Source organism: Myotis yumanensis, unplaced genomic scaffold, assembly GCF_028538775.1.
Source record: "Myotis yumanensis isolate MYYU_CA2020_CCGP unplaced genomic scaffold, mMyoYum1.0.hap1 SCAF_15, whole genome shotgun sequence".
In the NCBI taxonomy this organism is placed as follows: domain Eukaryota; kingdom Metazoa; phylum Chordata; class Mammalia; order Chiroptera; family Vespertilionidae; genus Myotis; species Myotis yumanensis.
The window spans coordinates 10,677,320-10,704,336 of record NW_027223766.1 but is presented as its reverse complement, the minus strand read 5'-3'; the positions used below and the strand labels follow the sequence as shown (position 1 = coordinate 10,704,336).

The 27,017-nt window shown below is 42.4% G+C and overlaps 1 protein-coding gene across 2 annotated transcripts in view; it reads left to right on the top strand.

The window, feature by feature from the left end:
- FAM91A1 (family with sequence similarity 91 member A1) overlaps window positions 1–13,035 on the top strand; it is a 42,338-nt gene extending 29,303 nt beyond the window's left edge. For both annotated transcript variants that reach the window (XM_070391873.1, XM_070391872.1), the window contains exons 19-24: window positions 550–622; window positions 2,395–2,544; window positions 4,955–5,059; window positions 6,041–6,164; window positions 7,901–7,970; window positions 9,863–13,035. In XM_070391873.1, the coding sequence (XP_070247974.1) occupies window positions 550–622; window positions 2,395–2,544; window positions 4,955–5,059; window positions 6,041–6,164; window positions 7,901–7,970; window positions 9,863–10,048 (708 nt within the window). In that variant the 3' untranslated portion in view covers window positions 10,049–13,035. The remainder of the gene's footprint in view (window positions 1–549; window positions 623–2,394; window positions 2,545–4,954; window positions 5,060–6,040; window positions 6,165–7,900; window positions 7,971–9,862) is intronic.
- Window positions 13,036–27,017: the final 13,982 nt, after the last annotated feature.

The window sequence follows — 27,017 nt, the reverse complement described above, 5'->3', positions numbered from 1 at the left end:
CATATATATGAAATTATATAATATGTGGTCTTTAGGGACCAACACTTGATTTCATTCAGTCTCCACTTGGCTGACACCTGAGTTACCTGTTAAATTAGCCTCCTTTTTAAAATTTAGCCCATGCACTCAATTTGAGACACATTACCTTATGGATTCATATATACTTTAGATCAGGGGTCCTCAAACTACGGCCCGCGGGCCACATGCAAATACAAATATTGTATTTGTTCCCGTTTTGTTTTTTTACTTCAAAATAAGATATGTGCAGTGTGCATAGGAATTTGTTCATAGTTTTTTTTTAAACTGTAGTCCGGCCCGCCAATGGTCTGAGGGACAGTGAACTGGCCCCCTGTTTAAAAGGTTTGAGGACCCCTGCTTTAGATTGTCTTTGCTTGCTGTAGAAAAATAGAAAATTGTTTAAAGCACTTCGATGGAGTATTAATGTGGAATATACCACCACGTGGCACAGCCTTATTTGGTGCTTTAATATCTATTGTTGGAAATGTTGTTTTCTCATACACCTTTCAACTTGTGTGTCTTCACGTTTAGGGACATGGCTTCCACGGGACAGGAGAAACTGTCCACATACCATTTCCATTTGATGAGACAGAACTACAAGGAGGTACCTCACTTCTGATTTGTATCTATTTCATTTCTTTATCACTAATCTTTGTCACCAATTTGGTGGAAAACATAGCAGGAAGTGAATGCTTAAAATTTTGAAGTTCTAGGGTGTTGCTATTTTGTTTTTAAAGAGTATTGGCAAAGGTAGTTTTCTGTTATATGCCTTTTCCCACAAAGAATCGATAGTGTAAGACCGACTTAGGACCTTTGGAGAAATACGAGTCTGTCTTGGAGATGAAGAGAATACATAGGCGTCTGCCCAGATGGAAGACTAGGTTTTCTGTATGTTTAGTCTTTCAGTTTCTTTTTATTGCTTATTATTTGAAGCAAGTCATAGGGAAGATTTATGCTTAGAAAGATGTTTAGAAAGTTGGTCACCCCCGATGTTACACACTGGTTTTCTTTTAGGGGCTTTTTTAGTTATTGTAGAAATGGGTCCTAATAAACGTTTATCGCCTACTTCACAGTTTACAGAGCACTTGCATGTATTTCTTGTCTCAGCATTTTCATTATAATAAATTTTTTTTGCTGTTAAATTTTATTTTTGCTGATGAGAGTATTTGAGTGGATTGCAGTTTGAGCTAAATGAGCTGGTTAGCACCAAGGGGAAAGCCCTGGTTAATGTTGGCTCCTGGATTTGGCTGTGCAGTCTCATAGTTGATAAAGATGTAGAGAAGTTCTGTAACAGCCAGTTCATTCTTCCTTTTGTCTAATAGAGAAGATACCTTTTCTCTGTTGAATATTAAGAAACTATGTACATTCAGAAGACAAATACTATCTGATTAAAACTTTGCATATATTTACATAGCAGTTATGTTTCCTGCTCCATGTAAAACTGCTGTTCTGTAATCTATTTTTCTGATTTTTAGAGTCTTATTGCTTGGAATTCAAGAGAACAGTGAATGGTTCAAGTAATTTAACCTAAGTTATCCCATATAAGAACTTACTGTTCTTTCAAAATGTTGCTCACCACTGCCCCTGCCCCCTAAAGCAAAGAAAGGCAGAGGATTTTTATAGATATTTGTCTCCTTTTCGCATGGCCAGACTGGGGGAGCCTCATGTTTGAAATTAAGTGCTCTGTTTTGGCCGTTGTAAGTGTATACAAAATGTGGGGAAGAGAGGACTCAAAATAGCCATTTTTTCAGAAATAAGTACTTGTCTGCAACTAAACTTTGCTACTTAATCCTCTGGTACTTTATAAATTCTGTGGGGGAAAATGTTCACCTGAGGATACAGGGTAGTGACCACAGGACATTAAAATGTAGAAAATCTCAAGAACTAATTGGTAGTTCTCTTGCCTTGGGAGATTATTGTGAATTATAAAAAAGAAATCTCCATATTTGGATATAGAGCATCTTTCTCTTTTGTAAGTTCACAGGTAAGAACTTGAGTTAAAACTTAAATAATTCATTAGGACATAATTTCAAGTATATTAGCTTTAATTTCAAAAATATGTATATTTAATAAATTTCCTGGTAGAAGCCCACCAAGTATTTGAGGCAGAATAGAAGCACAAATAGACGCCTAGAGAATTTACCACTGACTATTTGCTTCTGCTATACCAAATACCTCCTGAAGGTTATAAACATGTTATATGTATATAATATCTTTTTATGTTCACAGATATTTCTTCATTGGAATCAATCTTGATAGATTCAAGTATAAAAGTAATTCTAAGAATTGTTTAATAAAAATATTTTTAAGTTTTTCATGCTGTATTATTTTACAAAACTATTCACTTATAATTTGATGTCAACTCTTTGTTCTTAGAGTTTACTCGTGTCAATATGGGTGTTCATAAAGCATTGGAAATATTAAGGACTAAGGTGGACTTGCAGCATTTTTGTGGCTATATCACCATGTTGAATGCTTCGAGCCAACTTGCAAGCAGAAAACTCAGTGATGCTTCTGATGAGAGAGGTTAGTCAATGGTTGGGTTTTGAATTAAAGATCATTTGATATTGAGTTAATTACAACCTAATTATTTAAAAAGCACGGAGACTTTTGTAGGGATGTTGAATTATTTAACACTTAATGCTTTTTCACTGACGTATGAGAAAATATTCTGTGATATCATTTGGACAAGTATCAGTTGTTTAAATGGAGAAAATATTAAGTGCATAACTACAGAAGTGATGACCTGGGTGGGGTTGGGATACAGAAAGGTTATCAGGTTTTAGCCCTTTACTGTCATATCTATGTTTATAGGCTTTAAATTATTAAATTTATTTAATAATTTTTAATAATGTCTTAATATATCTATTATATAGTTACTAGAGGCCCAGTGCATGACATTTGTGCATTTGGGCGGGGGGGGGCGTCCCTCAGTCCGACCTGCGCCCTCTTGCAGTCTGAGAGCCCTTGGTTTCAGAGTTTTAGTCTCTTTGTAATGACGTCTCCAGTTCTTCCCTTTTGACCTATCTCTTTCTGTGAAGGCACTGTTGTCTCAGTTACCCAGGCCAGAGTCCTATCGCCGTCATCCTCCTCCTTTTCTGCACTGTCCAGTTGTTTCCAAGTTCTGTGAATTAATGGTTGGAAAAGTCTCTCATATCCGTTTCTTCCCTTCTCTTTTTATTCTCTGTAACTGCCGTTCTAGTCTGAGTCCTGGTCCTTGAAGCAATCATTGTCTGCTTAGCTTTCCTGGCCTCATTCTCTTTCTTTCTATCTCCAGTCTATCCTGCATATTGATGATGGCTAGTTTTCCTTCGATATCTTTTTCTTTCTTCTTTTTCTTTTTAATCCTCACCCAAGGATATTTTTCTTCTGATTTGTAGAGAGAGTGGAAGAGAGAAGGAAAAACAGAGAGAAATATCGATGTGAGAGGATACATCGATGGGTTGCCTCCTGCATGAGCCCTGACCTGGGCTTGGTCCAGGGAGGAGCCTGCACCCGAGATACATGCCCTTGACCAGAATTGAACCTGGGACCCTTTGGACCGCAGGCCGACGCTGTATCCACTGAGCCAAACCAGCTAGGGCCTCTTTTTCTTTCTTTTTAATTTAAAATTTTATTTTCCAATTACCTTTTCATGCTTACTAATTGTTTCTGCTCTGTCCTAATTCTGGCTTGTAATGTGACTGTGGTTGCCATGGTGCCAGCTCTGGTCTATGACTCCAGGAAACATTTCAGTTCAATTGTCTATCGTCAATTGACTACTCCTTGAGCCTCTTACTTTGAAATCCTGAGAAAATAATTATTGCTAGCCATCCAGTGTCTTGGATTGGCTCCCTTTGAGTTAGGTATCTATTTGTGGTCCATTTACCTTTGGCCAGAGGATTTGGGTAACTTTTGATTTTTGACATAGCAGGTTTTTTATATTTAATATTGCGGTGTAATAGGCAGTTTTCAACAGTTAACTGCCAAGTATCACAGGAGCATTTTCCAGAGAAGAAGGCTATGGAATTAAGCAGTCATTTCAAAGCATGTCTGCTACTGCTGCCGTGTTTTATTTCATTCATTCCACAAACATTTACGGACTGTCTGCTTAGATGCTGGAGACATTTAAATTTGTAAGACCTGAGGAATTATACCCTAGAAAGGGAGACAAGCAAGTGAACCAGGCTGCTGTGCTGTGTTAAGACACTGGAATAGGGCTCTGCCTTAGCTTGCAGTGCTGAAATAGGACGGCTGAGCTATCAGAGAAGGCCTCTTAGGGAAAGGAAAGTTTGGACTGAATTTTGAATAATGAGGAGTTATCTACACAAAAGATAATTGTTGTTTATGTGGAAGGTAGCAGCCTTTCAGGCAGAGGGAATCAGGGAATAGAGTAGCTTGTGGCAGCCAAAAGAAAGGATCTATTGGGCAGAAGTAGATGAGAGTAGAGAAGTAGGTGCAGTAGCAAAGTAGGTGAGCTCTAGGAGCATCTTCTGTGCTGAAAGATAGTGAAGTCAAAAAGACTTTTGAAGAGGAACGATGTAATCAGACTGCATATTTCCATGGGGTAGAAATGACTTTAGTAGTGAGCTTACTGATAGTCTAAACTTCTCTTCTGCCATTTGAATCCTTGTTTTTACAACCTTAGCACTATTTACGTTCTGAGCTTTGTTGTGGGGGTGCTCTGTGCATTGTAGTATGGTTAGCATCCTTAAATATCAGTGGCATCCCTGTTCCCATTCATGACAACAAAACCTGTCTCCAAACACTGCCTAGTGTCCCTTGGAGGACAAAATTATCCCCCAGTTGAGAACTACTGTTTTAAGGTTAAGGACTATTCATTGTTTTCCATTGCCATTTCTGTTGCCTGAATCCACTTTTATGTTAGAACTGATTTATTGACAACTTATACCAACTATTAGAATCTTAATATTTGTGTTTGTCCTTAAATTACAAGGTGAACCTGATTTGGCTTCTGGCTCAGATGTAAATGGAAGTACAGAGTCGTTTGAAATGGTCATTGAGGAGGCAATTACAGATTTAGCAACTAAGCAAAACTCTGGTAAGGTTTTAAAAATTATTTGCAGTCTTTTAAAAAAATATATCTTTATTGATTTCAGAGAGGAAGGGAGGGGGAAAGTGATAGAAACATCAATGATGAGAGAGAATCATTGATTGGCTATCTCCTGCCTGCCCCCTACTGGGAATCGAGCCGAAACTCGGATATGTGTCCTTAACTGAAATCAAACCTGGGGCCCTCCAGTCCACACTCTATACACTGAGCCATACCAGCCAGGGCTTAACTTTTTTGTTAAGTCATCTGGATGTCATTTGTCCATAAAGGACCTTGTAATAAGAATTTTCTAGCAAACATTTTTGTATATTTAGAATAGTCAAATATTATTAAAATATTATTAAAATAGTAGAGGCCCATTGCATGAAGAGATTTGTGCAATAGGCCTTCCCTTCTCCTGGCTGCGGGTACCGGTTTTCCTCCGGCACCTGGGACCCAGGCCTTCGCTCTGGCCGGAGCCTTCAGTCTTCGTGGCTTCGGACGGAGCCTTCAGTCTTTGCTCCGCTGCTTGGCCCCTACGTATTCAAATTAACTGCCATCTTTGTTGGGTTGATTTGCATACTCTCCTGATTGGCTGGTGAGCGTAGCGGAGGGATGGTTAATTTACATACTTGTCTATTAGGTAAGATGACCTGAAATAGTGACTTAAGTTTCGTATTTCCTTTGTTAAATATTTCAGTTAATTCTCTCATCTTGTAGATATCTTGCAATTGGGTAAAAGACCACTTTGAACTGATGAAAACTAGTACCTTCTCCTCAGAAGCATGTACATACATCCTCAAAAAACATTCTTTTCTATTTCAGAGATTCACTGACACTCCTTCCCTCTCCCCCTAGTTCTCTCTCCTGCTCAGCCGATTGGTGGGTGAGAGGAATCTATGAAAATCCATGGACCTCAATTAAGAAACCCCGGTCAGTTACAATATATAAATTTATGCATGTCTAATAAGTTTACATGTCCTTTTATAGTTGCCACAACAGAAGCAGATTGGGTTCCTCTCGAGCTATGCTTTGGAATTCCACTGTTTAGTTCTGAATTAAACCGGAAAGTTTGTAGAAAAATTGCTACCCATGGCCTTTGCAGGAAAGAGAGGTAAGGGTTTATGTTCATTGTCATCTTTTCATCTATGAGACTTTTAAGTCAGTAATATTTGCTATATCTTTCTTGTATTTTATACATGAACATAGTAATTACCTGTGTATATTTGTTTATTGAATAAAGTTTGCTAGTTTAAGGGTTTTGATATATTTTCAAAATTAAACTTTTATACCTCAGAAATTAGGAACATACAAACATTTTAGGCACATGTTTTGGTTAATTATAATTATATTTACATAGTTACCCAGATTTGGTGAGGGTGTGGTAAACGGAGAATGCTCATGAGAGTATGAGCCTGGTTTTTTTTTTTTGTTTTTTTTTTAATATATTTTATTGATTTTTTACAGAGAGGAAGGGAGAGAGATAGAGAGTTAGAAATATCGATGAGAGAGAAACATCGATCAGCTGCCTCCTGCACATCTCCTACTGGGGATGTGCCCGCAACCCAGGTACATGCCCTTGACCGGAATCGAACCTGGGACCTTTCAGTCCGCAGGCCGACGCTCAATCCACTGAGCCAAACCGGTTTCGGCAGAGCCTGGTTTTTTAAAATATGTAAATGTCTGTAGAGAATTTTTCTTGTGGACTTCTCTTACTCCACAAACACACACTCAAGTTATGTTATCTTCATAGTGATTATGTCTTGTGGTGGAATTATGGCTGACGTTCAAAGTTGTCTTCAATTTCCACATTTCCTAAAATGAGCATTTATTACTTATCAGAGATGACATGTAGGTTTTCCCTCATGACAACTCTGATCCATTGGTCGTGGCTGCTAAGAGGTAGTATTGTAAAGACTCTGAGACTGACTGAGTTAGTTAGAAAAGAGCATCATTGAATCTGAAGGTCATAGTGGATAACTTGGAAAGGTGATATCTACCGATCTGCTTTACTTATTTAGGAAAACAGAGTTGGATAATAAATCATTTAACTGGCTTAATGTAGCTTATATCAGAAAATTAAAAGTGCTCGGTTGACAAGTAATTTTGTTTATGTATTTATTTATTTATTTATTTTGGTTAATCCTCACCTGAGGATATTTTTCTACTGATTTTTAGAGAGAATGGAAGGGAGGGGGAAAGACAGACAGAAACATTGATGTAAGAGTGACACATCGACTGGTTGTGTCCTGCACATGCTCTGACCAAGGGAGGTATGTGCCCTTGACCAGATTCGAACCTGGAACTCTTCGGTCCAGGGCTGATGCTCTATCCATGGAGCCAAACTGGCTAGGGTGACACGTAATTTTTAATAACTGTCCTCTGAAAATAAAATAAGACATGAATAAAATAGAAATGCTCTAGCTTTAAAGATTGTCACTATAATTGTTACCTATTTATATATTTGAAAAATATTTAATTTGGTGGGTTGATGTATGTTAAATATGTCAGACTTCATCCCTCCAAGTGCATAAATTTTTACTTAAAAAGGTTTATTTAGTAAACATTTATATTTGCTAAACCTTATAACAATAAATTTTAATTTTGGTAATTTATGATGTTTTATGTCAAAATGGTCTTTTTATGTACTGTTACTCCCTATTATTAAAAGAGGCAACAATTTCATTGATGAGAACCATTGAAATTGGTTTTTAAAAATTTTTAATGTGGTTAATCAGGATTTATATGCTGATATAAATGTTTTGAAATTAGTAAAATTAAACTGTTGAAATTAGTAAAATTAAACTCTTGTCATTATATTTGTACTAAACTTTCCCCCCTTTCTTTCAGCCTTCAAAACCTCTTACATTCCAGTAGAAAACTTTCTCTACGAGTCCTTAACTTCGTTCACTCATTCCAGGTAATAAACCAGAAGGTCTAAATGTTATTGGTGTAGAGCTTTAAATACAAAACACTTCCATGTTTGCTTTGAATCTCCACTGCAGTAGGCATGAAATAAGCATTAATTTAAATTTATACCCGAAGACACCAAGATTCAGGAAGTAAACTGACTTGCACCGAGCTCATGAGCCAGGTCTTCTGGCTCTAAAGCTTGGACTCTGTTCTGTGCCAGTGCTTCATTCAGGAGTGTGTTCAGCATCTGTTACAGGCCATGCATCATACAAGGTGCTGGCTCTTGAGTCTGGTACTCCATTAATAACTGCAGGGAGCTGCATTGTCTGTGTGGTAGTGAAAGCCAGTGCTCTAGACCTTTTGTGTTCTGTGTGTGCCCCCCCCACCCTCACACACAGAGGAAAGAATACCCTAGATTTAATTTGTAGATAAACTAGAATGAAATATTTCTGTTCAGAATATCTGATCTAATAATTTGAAATTAATATTTTAGAGTTTTGTTTCATTCATTCATTCTTTCAATAAATACTTGCATTTACTCCATGCCAGACCCTTTACCAAGTGCTGGGGAAACAATGATCTCTAAGACACTGGAGGAGCCTAGAGGGTTGTACGAGACACTAGTCAAGTAAACGTCGATTTCAGTAGGTACTTTGAAGGAGTCAGGCTCCTTCAAATCTGATGGATTCCAAAGCTAGACCTACTTTAAATAGTAGAGATGCTATATAATCTGAACCTAAAGGATGGAAAAGAGTATTCCAGGCAGAGCTTAGCAGGCACAAAGGTCCTGTGTCAAGAAAACAGAAGGCCAGTGTTGCAGAAGCCTCGTGAAAGAGGGGCAGTGGCAAGAGGGGTGGGGAGGGCCTTCTAGAATGTATTAAAGCATTTGTGGTTTATGCTGAGTGCATTCAAGACTTAAACAGAGAATGACATTATTTCTTTAAAGATTAGTTACTGTTTAGAGAATAAATTAAAAATGGGCAAGCATAGAAGTAAGATTAGTTTGGAGACTACTTTAATAGCCCAAGTGAGAGATTTCAGTAGCAGCCTTTCTCATTAAAAAAAAACCCCACAAAAAGACAATTTTGTAGGTATCCACAGTACAGGTCTGTTTATTACACATATATACTGTTACATCAATAAGTTATATATATTATAAAACATACACAAAAATAGAAATTCTTAGAGGATGCAACAAGTAGATACAAGATTTAAAAATTTTCGTAGTACCATACCCCACTTTGGAGTGAGTACCCCACTTTGGAGGCCACTGGCCTAAACTGGCAGTGGCTGTGGTGAGTTAGGTCAATTATTTTGGGATCCATGTTGGAGGTTGATTGACAGAACCTGGTGATTAGTTAAATGTGAGGAAATATTGAGGGTGTGATAGGAAGGGAGGAATCCGAGAGATTCTCGTATTTCTGAGTAGCTTGATGTGGGGAGTAGGGGACACGGTCAGTGTGGCACGTGTGGTGCAGCATCTGAGCGCGAATGTCAGGGGCATGCTTGAGCCCGGAGTTCTCGGGGGAGGTCTGTGCTGAATATGTGCCTGTGAGAGCCCTGGGAGTGGATGGGCTGTTCTGGTGCTAAATGCTGCGTGAGGGTTTTTAGAGATTGTCTGAGAACTAACCTCTTCTTATACCAGAGTCTCATAGCCTAGTATTTCTATTCATTTCAAAGCACTTAGCATAGTCTAACTTGTGGTAGTCATTTCTGCATACATTAATACCTCTCATTGATTATTTTGGGTTTGTGAGGTAGGTCTTTGCATCTCCATTAGTACTTTGCATTCCATAAACATTTCTCTGGTAATCAAGGTCTGTTTTCCTCATTAGCTATACTAAGTGGTTTGGTAACATGTAGAATACAGAATTTTTCTCTTGTTTCTTGATCTTTTAGGAAGGTGCTTCAACACTGGATATTCACACAGAGGCCAGCTTTTCAAGTTTGCTCTCCCAGTCATCCCAAGCAGATCTGGGAGTCCCACTGCCCGCAAAGAACTTAATATTTAAAGATGGCATCTTATCAGAATGGAGTGGACGGTCACCTTCCTCACTGCGTATTGCTAGTCTCCATTTGCAATGATTTGGTTACACCATTTGTTGCTCACACTTTCTGCCTTTTTTCTTTCTTAAGGTTAGCTTTATAGTGCCAGCCACTAAAGAAGCATCCTGCCGCTGCCGTGCGATTCGTGCTTACCTGATGTTTGAAGTTTGGGGGACATGTTCACGGTTTCTGAAGTTTTCCTCATCGTTGCACCTCCTGATGCAACCAAGAGCTTTTTAGCAGCCTGCACTGTATTTTTTACCTTGAGACAATCTGCATTTCTTTTATAAAACAGGATATACTTTATAGGCTTTATGATGACTGTTATGTTTATAAGCGGTCACTACGAATATTGCCGTGGTAATTTTATATGTTAGGTTATCAAACGTAAATCTTGTTTAGTTTTATATTTTGTTACCTACTCTGTAGGGGATCATGGGAAGAGGAGAACTCTTCCTCTGCGAAGGCTTCTTGGTACTTCAAGTAGCAAAACTATGAAACATGCACAGCCAGGGCTGAGAACTGATGTGGCGGGGCATTAAGAACTCCTGTGGCTGTCTGTAAATTATGTAGATCAGTTGGACATTGTTGAAGGTACGTCAGTCAGCATAGTTCTGTGTAACTTACCCGTGATTTATAAGGTCTTAACTCCGACTCTGACTCTACATTGACATCTCATGAGAAGCTTTGGAAAGCATTCTATTTTTAAACAACATTTATATGTGGACTTCTGTTGTCACTCACTTTGGACTTTATATTTTCATAGAGTCTTTCTGGAAAAATAGAATTTATTTTCCGTTCTTGTAGCTGTGGCTGCTGCACATTTTCACTGTGACTTATTTTTTGTTTGTAGTTTTACCAATTAATTGTTATGAAATTGAATTTGATGTTCTCAAACCAAGGGTTATGATTTTAGGTTAGAATTATATAAGAGAAGCATTAAAGCTATGTCTTCTGATCAAAATACTTTAGTGAAAAGCCTACTTTGAAGACATTCTTAGGTAGTTTGGATCTTAAATTTATGTGAATAGTTCGGGGAGGAAATGATAAAGGAAAATTGAGTATTTCAAAATGTTTCTTAAGTCATTGATTCTTTTAGTGTCTCAAATATTAGAATAATTGGAATCACTTTTTAGATTTTTCAGGTTACCTTGGGAAGCTTGTGCAGTGTTATAGTTTAGTTTAGCTCTTCTCCTAGGATAACGGTTTGCTAGTTTAAAACTGTAACCAAATGAACTGATCAAAGAACATATATCTAAAACACTTAAGGCATTAGAAAATTTGGGAATGCTAAAACCTAAACTTTCTTGCTGATAATTTTTGTTATTTGTAGAACTGATATTTGTGGATTTTAACATACTTCTGGAAATATATGCCTTTTTAAAACTGTTAACATAACCATGCATTCAGCCCCATGGCCTACCCACAGAACTGAATCTTTTGGAGCAGGTTACCTGTGGCAAGTCAGTGCCGTGTTTAGGTAAATGCAGTTAACTTTTAGTTTTCTACTTTCTCTCTTATATGAGGTAGAAATCAGTGTATCTTATAAATGTTTGTCTATAAAAGAAAAAATACATACTATTAAAATTATTTCTTATGACTGTGAATCACTCATTCCCCCCAATAATTGATATTTGACATTCCTAGTGCTATTAGGTATGTATGTAACTTACAGTTTTTCAACCAAAAGTTGAAAATATTTCATTTGATCAGGGCTCTCTAATCTCATTTGCTTTGTTTGAATTAACTAGTTATTTTATTTATTCCTGTATTACCAGTCTAAGTCTATTGTAGTGACATGTACACTAATAAAGAATCAGATATTTGTACTTGTTGGCAGTGAACCCAGTTGTTGGTGAATTTAAAACTTAAAATGTGGGAGTGATTTGCTGCTGCATTTCCTTTGAGAAATAATGGAAGAAGAAATAGAACCTATTCATGATCATGAATTTTAGGGGAAGTACTGAACAAGCATGTGGCGCGCTCTCGTTTCTCCTGTGAATAAGGAAAGATTCTGGTTCCCAGCTGAAGACCTCATTTTTAAGGAGGGCAGTCTGCTTTTTTATTTTTATTTTATTTTATTTTTTCGTTAATCCTCACCCAATGATATTTTTTCCATTGATTTTTAGAGAGAGTGGAAGGGCATGAGGGAAAGAGAGAGAGAGAAACATCTATGTAAGACAGACATGTCTATAGGTTGCCTTCCGCACGCATCTGGCCAGGGTTAGGGATTGAACCTGCAATCCAGGTATGTGCCCTTGACCTCGAATCGAACCAGCGACCCTTTGGTGCACAGCCTGGCGCACTAACCACTAAGCACCACTAGCCTGGACAGCCAGGCAGGCGGTCTGCATTTTAGAACTGTTAGCAAAATGTGCAGGCTGCTTTGTGCTTTGCTTTATGAATTTGGCTTTGTCTCATTTATATTTTAACTCATGTAAAGATGCATCTCTTAAATCTTATAAGTATTGATCCATTTAAACAAAAAGGTAAATGTAAAATACAGACTGTATTATTTGCCAAAGATGATTTGTGAAATAATTTTTTTGCAGATGTTTAAAGTAATTTCATTGGCTTTTGCTACCTCCCATTTCTTTCCCCCTGTAATGTAGCTTAAACCATGGCAAACATTCCTTGGAAACTAAGAGAAAAAAGATATCAGGATGGACATGGAATTTTGTGTGACACAATTTCACCTCTCAAGTGGGTCTAAAGAGCTGAAACTTTGTTATTAAAAAAAGATGATCATCTGATTTCCTCCCTTTTAAGTATGTAATCAGATGATTTTGTGTTTTTTTTTTTAAATGTTGGTTTCTTTTATTTGATGTATTTAGTTTTCTGTTATCTTTCTCTTTTATGTTCAGTGTTTCAAATACAGTTTGTATTTAAAGATTTTTAAAGTACCAAAATTGTAACTAAGTACAGTGGATTGTTTTCTGGTATGATATTAAATATGAAATGTATAAAGTGTTGTCAATTTGATTATTGACACATATACTATGTTTACAAATAAACTGGTGGTGATCAATTACTGAGAAAATGTGTATAATCTTCTGTAAGTCCCTTTCTTAATTTTAAGTACAACCATGCTGCTGTGGCTTTCCTATACATTTTTTTAAACAACCGTTTTATTTTATAAGAATTTCACATTTACTCTCTATCCCCTTCCCTGAGCTTCCCCTAATGTTAACATCTTATGTAAATGATAGCACATCTGTTAAAACAGATATTCGCATTGATACGCTGCTATTTACTAAACAGCAGACTTGATTTGGTTTTCACCTCTTTTTCCACTAATGTTCTTCAGTTCCAGGATCCAACCCAGGATACCACATTGCATTTATTTAGTCATTAATGGTTCTTTAGACGACTCCTACCTGTGACAGTTTCTCAGTCTTTCATGACCTTGACACTGAAGGGTACTGCTTGGTGGTTTGAAGGGTGTTTTGATATTTGAGGTGATACTGTATTGGGAGGGACAGTACAGAGGTGATGTGCCCTTCCACACTGTATCATATCATGAGTATGTGGTGTCAGTGGGCAGCACTGGTGATGTTCCTTCTTTGGTTTAAGGTGGTATCTGCTAGGTTTTTCCACTTTCCTTACTTTCTTTGGAAGTGAATCATTAACTTGAGCCCACATTCAAGGGGAGGGGGCAGTATATAATATTTACATTAATATGTGATCCTGGCTACTTATTTTATACTTTAGTTTGAAATCCAATACTGTTATTATTTTGTACAAATTGTTTCAGCTTTGGGTATTGGGAACATTTGTGATCTCCTAAATTCTTTTGACGTGCCCTTATTTTTTTAAAGGCCATATTCTTACTTTGTGGCACTACAAGTATTATCTGGATGCCTGCCCAGGAATGAGCTATTCCTTCAAGGATCCCTGATTCCTTTTACTGGCGACGGTATTTAGAAACCAGGATCTGGGTGATGGGTGTGCTTGTTGCTACTGGTTGTATGCCTCTTTAGTGGAACAAGCTGAGAGATATAAATATGTATACTAACCAAAATAGGTGCACATGTCTGTATTATTTCTAGATCTATCTCTGTGTATATTACATAAACATTAACTTAAACTGACTCCCATCAGCAGCACAGGTTCATTCTGGTTTTGCCCTTTGCTTATTTGTAATCTTCCTTCCTCTGAGAGGGAGTAACCTGGCTCCTGTTATCTGCAATTTATTTATTTGTTCAGCCCTAGATTACTTGCAAAGTGGTTTCAGAATAGTTAAGTTGTACCCTGTGAGAAATAAATTGACCAACTAGAGTGTAGTGTTTAGGTGCTTTGTCTTTAGCCCTACAGTATCTACTCAAAGTACCATTTCCCAAGTAACGTAGTTTCACTTCTTTTATTCCCACTCCTTTCATTGAGGGTATGGCATACATTTGTAAAACATTTGTCACACTGCATTCCACCTGGAACCTGATATGCCAATTGATTTTTTCATACAGTAAAATTCATTTCGTTTGGGCTTTGACACACGCATAGTCCTGTGTCCACGGTCTCAGTGCTATTCAGAACAGCTCCATCACCTAAAAACTCCCCTGTGCCCAGCTCCCCACCCCTGGCAACTACTATCTGTTTTGGTTCCTATAATTTTGCTTTTCTTCAGAATGTCATAAATGGTAGAATTGAAGAATTTATAGCCTTTTGAATCTGGCCTCTTTTGCCTACCAAAATTCATTTCAAGTTCATGTGTGAATCACTAGCTCGTTCCTTTCCATTGCTGAGTGCTTCATTGTATGGATGTGTTAAGATTTGGTTATCATTTAACATTCACATATAAGCTTTTAATCTATAATAATAAAAGCTTAATATGCTAATTAGACCGGACGTCCTTCTAGACAAAGCCACAGCAGCAGGGACTGAGGCAGAGGCGGCGGCAGGGGCCAAGCCTCTTGCATGAATTTCATGCCTCAGGCCTCTAGTAAAAACATAATTTGTTTTGCTTGGGTAAATACCTAGGAGTGGGCTTACTGGGTCTTGGTAAGGGTATCCTATATAATAAAAGGGTAATATGCAAAGTGACCCTAATGGCAGAACAACTGCTCAACCAGTCACTATGAGGCACACTGACGACCTCTCGGTCCCTCCCTCCCTCCACTGCTCCCCCTCCACCGGCAGGCATGCTCCGATCACCCGATGGCAAATGGGGAACCGGGGTCAGTAGTGGGGAACGCCAGCAGTGCCAGGCCAAGGCTCCTGCCCCGCAGGTCTCCCCACACAGAGGCAACCCGCAGAGGGGGCGGGGCTGGAAAGCGGGCGAGAAGGGGGAAGATGGCCCTGATCTAGGGACCGTACCCCTGCACGAATTTCGTGCGCTGGGCCTCTAGTATTTTATAAGAAACTGCCAAACTGTCTTCCAAAATGACTGCCATTTTGCATGACCACCAGCAGGGAATGAGCTCCTGTTGCAGTGACATCATGTGGTCGGTTTATTTGTTTCTGTATTGAGAAATGATGTTGACCATTTTTTTGTCTGCTCATTTGCCATCCACATACCTTTTTTGGGGGAAGTGTCTGTTCAGATTTGTTCCCCATATTGAAAAAATTGAGTTTTCTTGTTGAGTTTTAAGAGTTAATATAGGTTCTGAATATAAGTCCCTTATCAGATACGTGTTTTGCACATTTTCTTTCTCCCATTCTGGCTTGTCTTTTCATTCTCTTGATCATTTAAAATAAGAAATCCAGCATCTTTATATTTTGTGTTTTTTTTCTTTTTTAACTTGGGGGACAAAGAATGCCACCCTCAAAAGAAGCCACTGTAGTGGTAGGTGTAGGGCATGAAGGTGTTGCAGTTTAAAAAGTTGGCATTCCTGTGGGCTTGCCCCCGTCTGTCTCTTCCTTCCACGTCACTAGGGGGCCATCTCGCTCTTTCCCTGTTAGATGCTCTCTCTTCTTGTTCGGTTATTGGCTGCCCTGAGAAGACTGAGGCCCAGGCTGGAGAGCTGAGGCCCACCCTGTAGGAACTAACAGCTGGAGGTGCCAGATAACCACCTCTTTGCAGCTAGAAAGTGAGTCCATTCTTGAAGCAGGTTCTGAGGACTGCATCTCTGTGCTTGATACATTCACTAATCTCCTATATAATAAAAGCCTAATATGCAAATCGACTGACCGGCATAACGACCAGTCACTATGACGTGCACTGACCAACAGGGGGCAGACGCTCAACACAGGGAGCGCCACTCAGCCAGAAGCTAGTCTCACGGCTGGTGAGCGCAGCAGCAGTGGTGGGAGCCTCTCCCACTTCTGTGGCAGTGCTAAGGAGCAGTGAGCAGGCGGGCGGTAAGGAGCAAGGGGTCTCGGGCTGTGAGAGGGATGTCTGACTGCCGGCTTAGCACAGGGAGTGGGCCTAAGCTGGCAGGCGGACATCCCCTGAAGGGTCCCGGACTGCGAGAGGGAGCAGGCTGGGCTGAGGGACCCCCCTCCCCCAGTGCAAGAATTTCATGCACCAGGCCTCTAGTCCTATCTAATAAAGAGGGAATATGCTAATTGACCCTCACAAAGTCGCAGATGGTGGCACCCACAGCCAATAAGGAGGGGATATGCTAATTGACTGCCCCACCCTCAAAGATGAAGGTGCCCACAACCAATAAGGAGGGAATATGCTAATTGCTACACCCACAAAGATGGCAGCGCCCACAGCCACAAGATGGTGGCACCCAGTCCCCTCAGCCCTGCTGTGCCTGCCTCTGGAGTCCCCCAGTCCCCTCAGCGCCCCTCCCCCCCCCCCCCCCCCCCCCCCCAGCCACCCAGGGCCGCCCGAGGCTCAGGTAACCAGGGCCGGCCGAGGCTTGTGCTGCTGGCAGTGGCAGCAGCAGAGGTGTGATGAGATGTCGCCTTCCCCTGATCGCCAGGTCGCCTCCCACCCCTGAGGGCTCCTGGACTGTGAGAGGGGGCAGGCCGGGCTGAGGAACCCCCCTCCAGTGCATGAATTTTCATGCACCAATAAAAAGACAGGCCAGTGTCTTCATTGCTGGCGTTGAAAAGTCACCCAAGTCCCAGGAGTGCTGGCGTTAGGCCAAACCAAGATGTTTACACTCAAAGCTGAGGTCCAGGCTGCCGAGGGCCTGAGGAGCTTGCTTCCTCTGCAGCCTCCTCTCTTCCTGGGGTGGTGGTATTTCACATTTTAATCCTTTCTCTCTGGGAATTCTCAACTTGCATGAGGACAGCACAGATTTTCTTTTCAAAAGAATAAAACAAAGTAGTTACAGAATAGTCACGAGGATGTAGAGCACAGCATAGGGAATATAGTCAATAATGTTGTAATAACGATGTATGGTGCCAGGTGGGTACTTGAAATGTCAGAATGATCACTTTGTAAGTTATATAAATGTCTGATCACTGGTTGTTCACCCGAAACTAGTGTAATATTGTACATCAACTGTAACTGAAAAATAAAAAAATATTTTTAAAAAGAATGAACAGAATTTGTTTATGGTTCCCCTTCTTCACTTGCCACCCCCTCCCCTGCTAACTGTTGGTGGAATTCTCTTGGAAAACCACTTTGACAACATCAGGACTTACTACTGTAGGTCGCTTATGAATAAATTTCCAGAGGAAAGGAGAGAGGGGAGACAGGAAACGGAGAGAGGAGAGGGAGATGCTGAGCATCCGGATGTCCTGACAATGATTTGGTTCCTGGTTCCTGTCCCTGAGCTCACTGGACTGCCCTCCTGGTTCCTACAAGCCTTCAGTTCTCTGAGATACTCCAGCATCCTTCCAATGAAGCCCCATTTTGGCACAGACTTCTGAGCTGGGTCTAAGTCTCATAACAAAGGGTTCTCTTTAATACTCTAGAGGTGTGAAAGGGAAAAGGAAAAGAAAGAACAGACTCCTAGGCCATCAGCCCCTATTCCTGTCATCACCCCAATTCAGTGTGCTTTCCTTGAATCTAGATACATTGTCACCAGAATCCTGAACACGGTGCTCCAGGCCATCGGAGTTCACACTAACTGAAACATATTTGTCATCCCTGATGTAAGGACTATTCTTGGATTATCAAATGCATTCCTTGCCACAACCCCATGATGGTGGCACCCTCACACCACAAAGGAGAAACTGATGTCAAAGCGGGTCGGTGAGTTGCCTAAGGTGACAGCTAGAACATGGCAATGCTGATGGGTGTGATCATCAAATCCAGGCTGCTCCCACCAGGCCCCATGAAGTCACATGGGATGTCACTGAGCCAGGCCTTCAAGCTGGGCCTTCAGACCATGCTGGGACTCCCCCGACTCTCAGTGAAAAAAGCTATTCCGAGGGAAGTAGCTCTGGAAATGCAACTGTCACAAAGTCCCCGTCTGAAGATGGCCGAGAAAGGCAGCATCCTAGGAATCTTAGTCACATGTGCAGTCTGCCTGCTGAAAGTCTCTTTGGAGAAGAGGGTTATTAACAAATTCCCAATTCCCCACAGGAACACAGTGAGATACATGGGAGATATGCATATTCCTGCAGTTGTTTATGTCTTCTGCATCTTTACGTTGGGTTAATTTTGTTGTTAAAATTAAGCTGTTCTCCCCTCCCGGCCTATCTTGTACAGGATTTAAACATGATTTCATTTTGCTTGGGAACAAATGTGCCAAATAAATATATTCTGAGTAGCCACTGTTTCTTTTCTAAATCCAAGTGAAAATCCAAAGTAATGAATATCTGCAAAGGAAAAATGACCTAAAATGCCTTTACTTGTATTGGTAGATTTGGGGGGTCATTTTATAAAAACTTATGCAACACACTTCATAGGGGTTGGTTTGCAAAAATAGGCTGCCTTAGAACCAGAGTTTGAGTGACAGTCAGATATTTGGGGCAATATATTAGTGATCCTCACAGCAGCCTAAGACCACATTTGCAAGTCATTTAGTTAGGCTAATTTGCATGTAGCCTGGAATGAAGGACCCAATTAATAAAATTTTCTTTGTCCTCTATTTCTCTTGTATCCAAAATGATTAATTGACAGAGAGAAGGAGAGAAAGAGAGCAGAGTGTGGACTGAACTGAGCATTTAGGAGGCCTGGGTCCAAACTGTCCCTCCACCAAAGTGGCAGACATTAGGGCTTGCCCCGAATGTCCAATTTCCTCTTCTGGCCCATGGCTGGTTGCACTTCCCACCTCCTTAAAGTCAGTCCCAGCCACACAACTTGCTTTGGCTGATGAGATGTGGGCAGAAGGGCTGCGTGTCATTTCTGGGGTGAAATCTAAGAGCCAGCGCCCAATTTGCTCACTTCTTTCCCTCTGTCACTTCATAAATGAGGTTGCAAAAGAGGACCTACCAGCCTGAGTCCCCAGGTGAGGGCGCTGTGGAGCCAAGCCCCCTGCCACTTGTGATGGATGGAAGGGAGCCTGAGTGGGGAAACCTTTGTTTTAACCACTGAGATTTGGGAAATGTCCTTGCCAATGCATATACCCTAGTCCCGTGGTCGGCAAACTGCAGCTCGAGAGCCACATGCGGCTCTTTGGCCCCTTCAGTGTGGCTCTTCCACAAAATACCACGTGCAGGCGCGCACGTACAGTGCGATTGAAACTTTGTGGCCCATGCGCAGAAGTCGGTATTTTGTGGAAGAGCCACACTGAAGGGGCCAGAGAGCCACATGTGGCTTGCGAGCCGCGGTTTACCAAGCCGCAGTTTGCCGACCACTGCCCTAGTCTATTCCTCACTCGCTATGGGGCCCTGGGCCTAAGTGCGTAACCTCTCATTTCTCAGTTTCTCCTGCCTCTGCTACCACCCCTAAAATATAGTTCCTGTTTTTCCTCTCCTGTTTTTCCTTTCTTCCTCCTCCCTCTCTCCTTTCCTTCCTTCCAAACTTCCTAGTCCAAGGCCCCTACCTTGCGAGGGGGCAGGTCTAGCTTTTGTATTCCAGCCCCTGTGGATTCCTGCTCACTTTGCAGACCTTCTGGACAGACTGGTCACCTGTGCACCGTGATCTCTTGTTTCTGTGCCTTTGCACATGCAGTTTGAAGCCTGGTCTTCCCATCACCTGGCTTATGCCTCCAGGTTGCCCCCATCTAGAGCAGGAACTCTACCCTTGGGCTCCCATCACACTTACCACGCTGCGGCCCATTTGCCTGTGTCCCTGTCTAGTCCTCTCACCAGACCACGGTCCTTGAAGATAGGCTTGTCTTGTTAACCCTGGTGCCCCAGGTTCTATCACAGTTCCTCGTGCACCTCAAGGCTCAATACATAGAGATGGTGCAGGAAATAGAGAGGTGCAGGCTGGCTCCTTACTTTGTGCTGTTGGGAGAAGCCATTAAGAAGCTCAACTCTGCTTCTGGCAGGAACACAGTGGGGGCGAGCAGCCTCCTTTGTCCTTCATGTCTCTCCCACGGGTCTGGGCCACCCTCTCACCTCAGAGCTTCTCCTTTCACCACTGTCTTGGAGAGTGTGCTGATTCTTTTTTTTTTTTTTTTTTATAATATATTTTATTGGGGATAGAGCGTCAGCCTGCAGACTCAAGGGTCCTAGGTTCGATTCCAGTGAAAGGCATGTACCTTGGTTGTGGGCACATACCCAGTAGGGGGTGTGCTGCAGGCAGCTGATTGATGTTTCTCCCTCATCGATGTTTTTTACTCTCTATCCCTCTCCCTTCCTCTCTGTAAAAAAATCAATAAAATAAATTTTAAAAAAATTTCCAATAAAGGCTAAGGAGGCAGGCAATCGAGGTAGCCAGGCCATAATAAAAAAAATAAAAATAAAATAAAAATATATATATTTTATTGATTTTTACAGAGAGGAAGGGAGAGGGATAGAGAGCTAGAAACATCGATCAGCTGCCTCCTGCAAGCCCCCTACTGGGGATGTGCCCGCAACCAAGGTACATGCCCTTGACCGGAATCAAACCTGGGACCCTTCAGTCTGTAGGCCTACACTCTATCCATGGAGCCAAACCGGTCGGGGTAAGTGTGATGATTCTTGTCCCGATCAGAGGTCTTCCCGGAAACCATCGTTTTGACCCAAATTGCCTCTCTGAGTAACATGGCCCTTGCATTCGTTTCCTGGGGCTGCGGTACCCGATCAGCTCAGACTGGGTGGCTTACAACAGCAGAAACCGGTTCTCGCAGTCCAGGAGGCTGGAAGCCCAGGTGTCAGCAGGGCTGTGCTCCCCCCAGGTCTCCAGGGGAGAGCCCTTCCTCGGCTCTGAGATCCTGGGGGCTCCAGGCGTGTGTGCCTGGTGGCTGCACCGCTTCCGCTTCCGGTCTCTGCCTCCGGCTCTCACGTGCCTTTCTCTGCTCTTCCAAGGATGCTCACTCACGATGGGTCCAGGCCCAGCCTCCCCGGGGTGACCTCACCTGGAGATGGCTCCCCACAATCCGCCCTGGGATCTGCAGTCTCACTTTCTGCAACTACAGGGACCCGCAGCCCGCCGAGGCACGAAAACACGAAGTGGAACATTCCAGAAGTAACTTGTTCGTTCTAAATCGCGCGCTGTTCTGAGTCGCGTGATGAAATCTCGCGAGTCCTGGGCTGTGGCTCAGCCCTTTAACCTGCCTCCTCGCTGCCGCCGCTCCCTGAACAGATCGCATCACTCGCGTGGAAGTAACCCTCGTTTCCCACGTGAATGGCCTCAAAACGCAGGTGTAGTGGTGCTGGCAGGTCAGACGCGCCCCGAGGAGCTGGGAAGCGGTCGCTGCCCGAGGTCAGAAGGCCCCCAGCAGCCTCGGGGCCATGCCGGCCACCGCGCCATCTCACACGTGGGCACGTCATCCTCACGGCACCCCGGCGGGAGGGTGAGTGCGTTTGGGCCGGAGGAGCCACGTTCCTATAGCTTTCATTACAGGACGCGGTTATTAGGGTTCTGTTTTATCACTGGTTGTGGTTATGAATCTCCTTCTTGCCTAGTTTATAAGGTAAACCCCACCATAGGCGTGTGTACAGGAAAACTCAGCATGCGCAGGGCTTGGTTCTCTCTGTGCTTTCAGGCATCCACTGGGGTCCCCTGAGGATAAAGGGGGGGGGGGGCACAGCGTCGGCGTGGTGGTGCGTCTTGGTGGGCCCACCATGCAGCCCACCGCAGGGCTCCCTCACCCTCTGATGGGCGCCCCAGACCGACCTTGGTGTATGAGGCCTCGGGACACCCGACACATGGGTCCGAGGCCACCTGTCACCACTTGAGCCAAACTAAGCAGACTCGGGGTTGAATCATGTATGAGCGTTTATTCCAGTAATGCCGGCAGGATGGGGGCAGTCCGTCACCTGGAAGCTCAGCTCTGACCCCCAAGCCGGGTGGCTGATCATACACACGGGGGAGAAGATAGCTGCGTGCGGCTGTGAGTGCAACATGGCAAGGGGAGGGGAGGGTCTGCAGTCCGGCCTGCAGGAGCTCAGAGTCCCACAACCAGGTGGCTAACCTCCTGTGATGCTACAAACAGCTCAGTCCCTTCCTGGGACCTGAGAAAACTCCCGGCGGGGGTCGGGTCCGGCACAGACACCAAATCCAAGCGTGCCCTGTACGTGGTCTGTTCTCAACATGTATTTCTTTTTTGAGTCGTGGGCCCATCGAGGCATCTTATCTTTTTACAGCCTTGTCTCATCCCCCAGTTTCCCCGGGTCTGTAAGAAAACTTCTCATCTATGGTTAGTAGGTGAATCATTATTAGACAACTGTGGCTCTCTTCTCGTTTCACGCCCTTCCCCGCTATCGCTGATACTTACGTCCTAAGAGGTATCAGTTACATGACTGATGCTATAAGAAAAAGAAAAGCATTGCTTTCTGCAGTGAGGAAGATGAATGCCCCTGATCGTCTTATATCTGAAAAGTAAGAGTCACAAAAATATTCCGAATGTCGCTAGAACCTTCGTTGCTCTTGTGTTTACATCATTGGTAGAAGTAGGTGGAAGCCTAGGGCAGCACTTTCGGTGCCTTATCCACCTGATGTCCCCTGGGATCGCCAGACACTGTGGTCACATTGCTCTCCCAGTTCTTTGCGGTAAGGATGAGTCTCACTCATTCTAATTCTGCACAGTCTCCTGGGGGCCTGGCTCACGGTTGGTGGTCAAAATGTATTTGTTGAGTTTGAGGTCATTTGAACACTGTCGTGTTGTGAAAGCAAAGGAGATTACAAGCCCCATCTTTGAAAAGGGAAAACAAAGACAGTCACTTGGCTGTAAAAATACACTGTTTTCTGAGGAACGTGCTGTGTATGGTTTCTCTGGGCTTTCAAGATCGCCGAAACGGCTCCGGGAGCTACACAAAGAACCTACTTGAGAAATAAATCAGGTTGAGACAACGCTCTTGTAATTAAATTCAACCATGCTCTGTTTTTCATCATTTCCCGATATTTTAATATACAGAGATAAGGATTCTCTTGTGAAATTGTTTTTCTTCAGAGCCCACCTCTTAGCCCCCTGAAATGTAAACTTCTATGCTTGCTGGATGCCTGGGTTTGTGAAAGATAATTTACATGCTAAGAGTCATGAAACATGTCTAGTGTGAGAAATGATGGTGATATATTCTACCACTGTTAATCTCTTCAGCTGTGTCTAAACAAAAAATTTCCTTTTTCTGCATTTTTTTTCTGTTTAGAGTTAAGTCACTTGTTTTGTATGTTTAATGCAGCCTCTGGTGTTTAAGGGAGATATTTATAACTGCTGTCTCATGCTGCAGAGGTTTTCAAGAAATTTAAATTACATAAAAGTCTTTTGGACAGTTTCATATTGCCAAGTACCATTATCGACAGTACTCAAAAAATTCTTCTAATTTTGTAGTTGCCTGGATCCTATCAGAAGAGCTGTGAGAAAGAAAATAAGAAGCCCAATGCGTGTGGTTCAACCATAGCTGATCAGAATGATATGCGGTGGGGGGTTGGGGGGTGGTCAGGCATTCAGTGTTTTCCTAAGACTAGGTTTTTCTCCTAAAGGAAACAAAGCAGCAATACCAGTACTGATTCTAGTTGTCATGGTGATGATCTTGACAGTCTTCACATCTAAAACGTATAGAAGCACAAGAAATGCTTCATTAGAAACTTGATCAGAGAAACACCAAACTGTCAGAGGCAATCAAATTCATGTTTAGGAGCTTTAGTTCAAGTGAGACAAGTCTTGTTTCTCTGTGCACCACGCTTCCCACATTTCCATGTTGTTCACCCACCAGAAGCCCATCCTTTTGGGTTTCTGTGGAGGCTTCATTCCCCAGGGACGATGGAGTAAATCATTGGCCATTGTGATAAGACTCAACCACCAGTCCCTCTCCCTCCCCAGAGGTGGGGGTGGGTCTGGAGGTGGGGGGTGGGGGTAGTTGGGGGGGGGGGGGGGACAGCTCCATTCTTAGGTGGCCTAGGAGCTTTTCCTAAGGCATTTATTAACATAACAAAAGACACCTTCATTGTGCTCTGGGCCCAGAATAGGATGAATAGCGAATGTATATTTGTTGTTATAACTCACAACAGCACACACATAAACTGTTATTTAAACAGGTCAGGACCTGCTTGATGAGCTGATGGTCCAGGTGAGTTGAGCATGCAGGGGGAGGGCTTTTTCTTTTCTTTTCAAAAAGAGGAGGGAGTAGGTTGGCACTGGTGGACAGAGTGTGCAGTGGAGACTGGCAGCTTGGGTGCTCTGGTACAAAAGCACCCTTGGCATGGACATTCTCAGGATGGGTGCAAGGGAAATAGCAGTGTGATATTCATTGATGAGAGAGGTGCTGGAGAGGAAAAGTGTACGGTAGACTTTGAGAGGTAAAGGTATGTCTTAGTTAAAACAAAGCACCGTAGATTGGGTGGCCTATCAACCACAGAGATCTATTTCTCACAGTTCTAGGGGCTGGAAGTCTGAGGTTAGAGTCACGGTGGTTGGGTTCTGACGAGAGCCCTCTTCCTGTGTCCTTAGGTGGCAGAAAGGTGGCGAGAGAGTGCTGGGGTCTCCTCTATGAAGGCACTGATTCCATTCACGAGAGCTCCAGTGGAATGACCTAATTACCTCCCTCACTTGTTTTGTTTTGTGTTTTTATAAAAGTCCTGTCGTCCTTTTCACCAAATTTAAATAAAGACTCAGGGTCACTTCTTATAGAAGGTGGAATTTTACTTCCCATACATTTTTTTCCTCTTTAATCTTCTTGGCAACTCTAAAGTAGGTTTGTCAGATTTAGCAAGTAAAAATAAAAGGTACCCAGTTAAATTTGAATTTTTAGATAAGTAACAAATAATTTTTATATATGTCCCATTTACATGAAACTCAAATGTTACCCAATAAACTTCTATCTTGGGAGTAACTGCCTTGATTTTGTCTGGGAATCTACCACTCACTGTGTGGATTTACTTCTGGATTAAATACTGATTGGTCCGAGTGACCCATAATAGTCCAATTCTCCTTGGCAGTGATTGGTTTAGACGGGGGTATGTAACTTAATTCTTGAATATGGGGTTTGAGAACACATTCTTATTCCTCTGAGTATTGTCCTGATGTGACACCTGGGACTGTGGCAGCCATCCTAGGACCGTGAGAGCAGCTAGACTGGGACAAAGCCGACATTCTGAGATTGGCCGAATGGAGACTTGGAAAGAGCCTGGGTGTCTAACGATGTCATTGACCCACTGAATTAATTAAGCCTGAAGATACCTGACCTTGGAACTTCTTACTTGGGGAGATAAGTTCCTTACTGTGTAAGCCATTTTCGTTTGAGTTTTCTATTCCATGTAACCCAAAGCATCCTAAATGATAAGTTATTTATTAGGCCAGAAACCTAAAGCTCAAGTTGGTAAGATAAATTATCCAATATTACCAAAAAAGGAATTACTGAGGTTGATCAATGCTGCTATGCCAATGCAACCATTTCCTTATAGTGTAGTCTAATTCTCCCCTGTCTCTGAACTTTGACTTCCTTATCTGTAGAGTGGAGAGGTGCGTCTTCCCTCTCTGTGATGTGTTAAAGACTTTAAGAGACAGCATGAGTAGAAACGTCCACATGAAGATGCCTAATAAGTTTCCTCCTTTCCTGTCTTTTTTGTGCTATTACTCTTGGGAATTTTCATTTACTCCTTGCTGTGAAAGATGACTAGTCCTCTCATTTGAAAAGGGCTGGCAGCCCAGCAGTTGAGTGTCGACCTATGAACCAGGAGGTCAGGGTTCGATTCCTGGTCAGGGCACATGCCTGGGTTGTGGGCTTGATCCCAGTGTGGGGCATGCAGGAGGCAGCAGACCAATGATATTTCTATCTCTGAAATAAATATATATATATATATATTATAAAAGGGCTGGCATATTAAAAGAACTTATAAAAGATAAGCAAAGTTCTTGTTCCATGGAATTACTTGGACCCCTGAGTGACTCACTGCTCATCTTACTTAAGCTCGTCAGTTCAATGAGTTCTTCCGACCACGGGGATCACTCCCAATTGTATCCACGCACTGGAGCGTTTCCTTCCATCTTGCTGCAGTTCTTCAGTCCCACCAGCACCAACTTCTGGCACCAGTTTCTAGTTTTCATGCGTGGATGACAGCCCCAGTGGGGAACAGCCCCCACAGCAGCCTAGGTTAATGGTTCCCGGGACCATGCTTTCTGCAAACGGAGGCAGGCCTCAGTGGTGAGGTACTGGCTAAGGGACCTTGCACAGGTGGCCTCATCATTCAGAGCTTCACTTTTCCCATCAGGAAAACGGGGGTAGTAAGACTTACCTTGCAGATTGATGCGAAGATTACATCAGGTAAAGTGAGAGCATCAGATGCATCGAAGGTGAACCTTCAGTGAGTCCTGCCAAAGACAGCTCAGCAGATTGCTAAGATCCCCTGTGCAGTCTCAATCACCTACCAAAAGGTTCCCTTTTATAAAAAACAAAACAAAACAAAACAAAACAAAAAAAACAAACAAAAAAACCGGAGATTCATGAAGAGAGGTTTCAGCTTTTCATTCATGTATCATTTATCTTTGGAGACAGAGTAGCAATCAAGTTTCCAGAACGAGTGTGTTCGAGGGGGGCCAGGCCCCGCTTAATCAGAACCTCAGCCCGCACCTCCCCACTGTCTCTGTTTGAATATAAACAGGAAAACCTGTGGGACTCAGGAGGCTTGAATTTG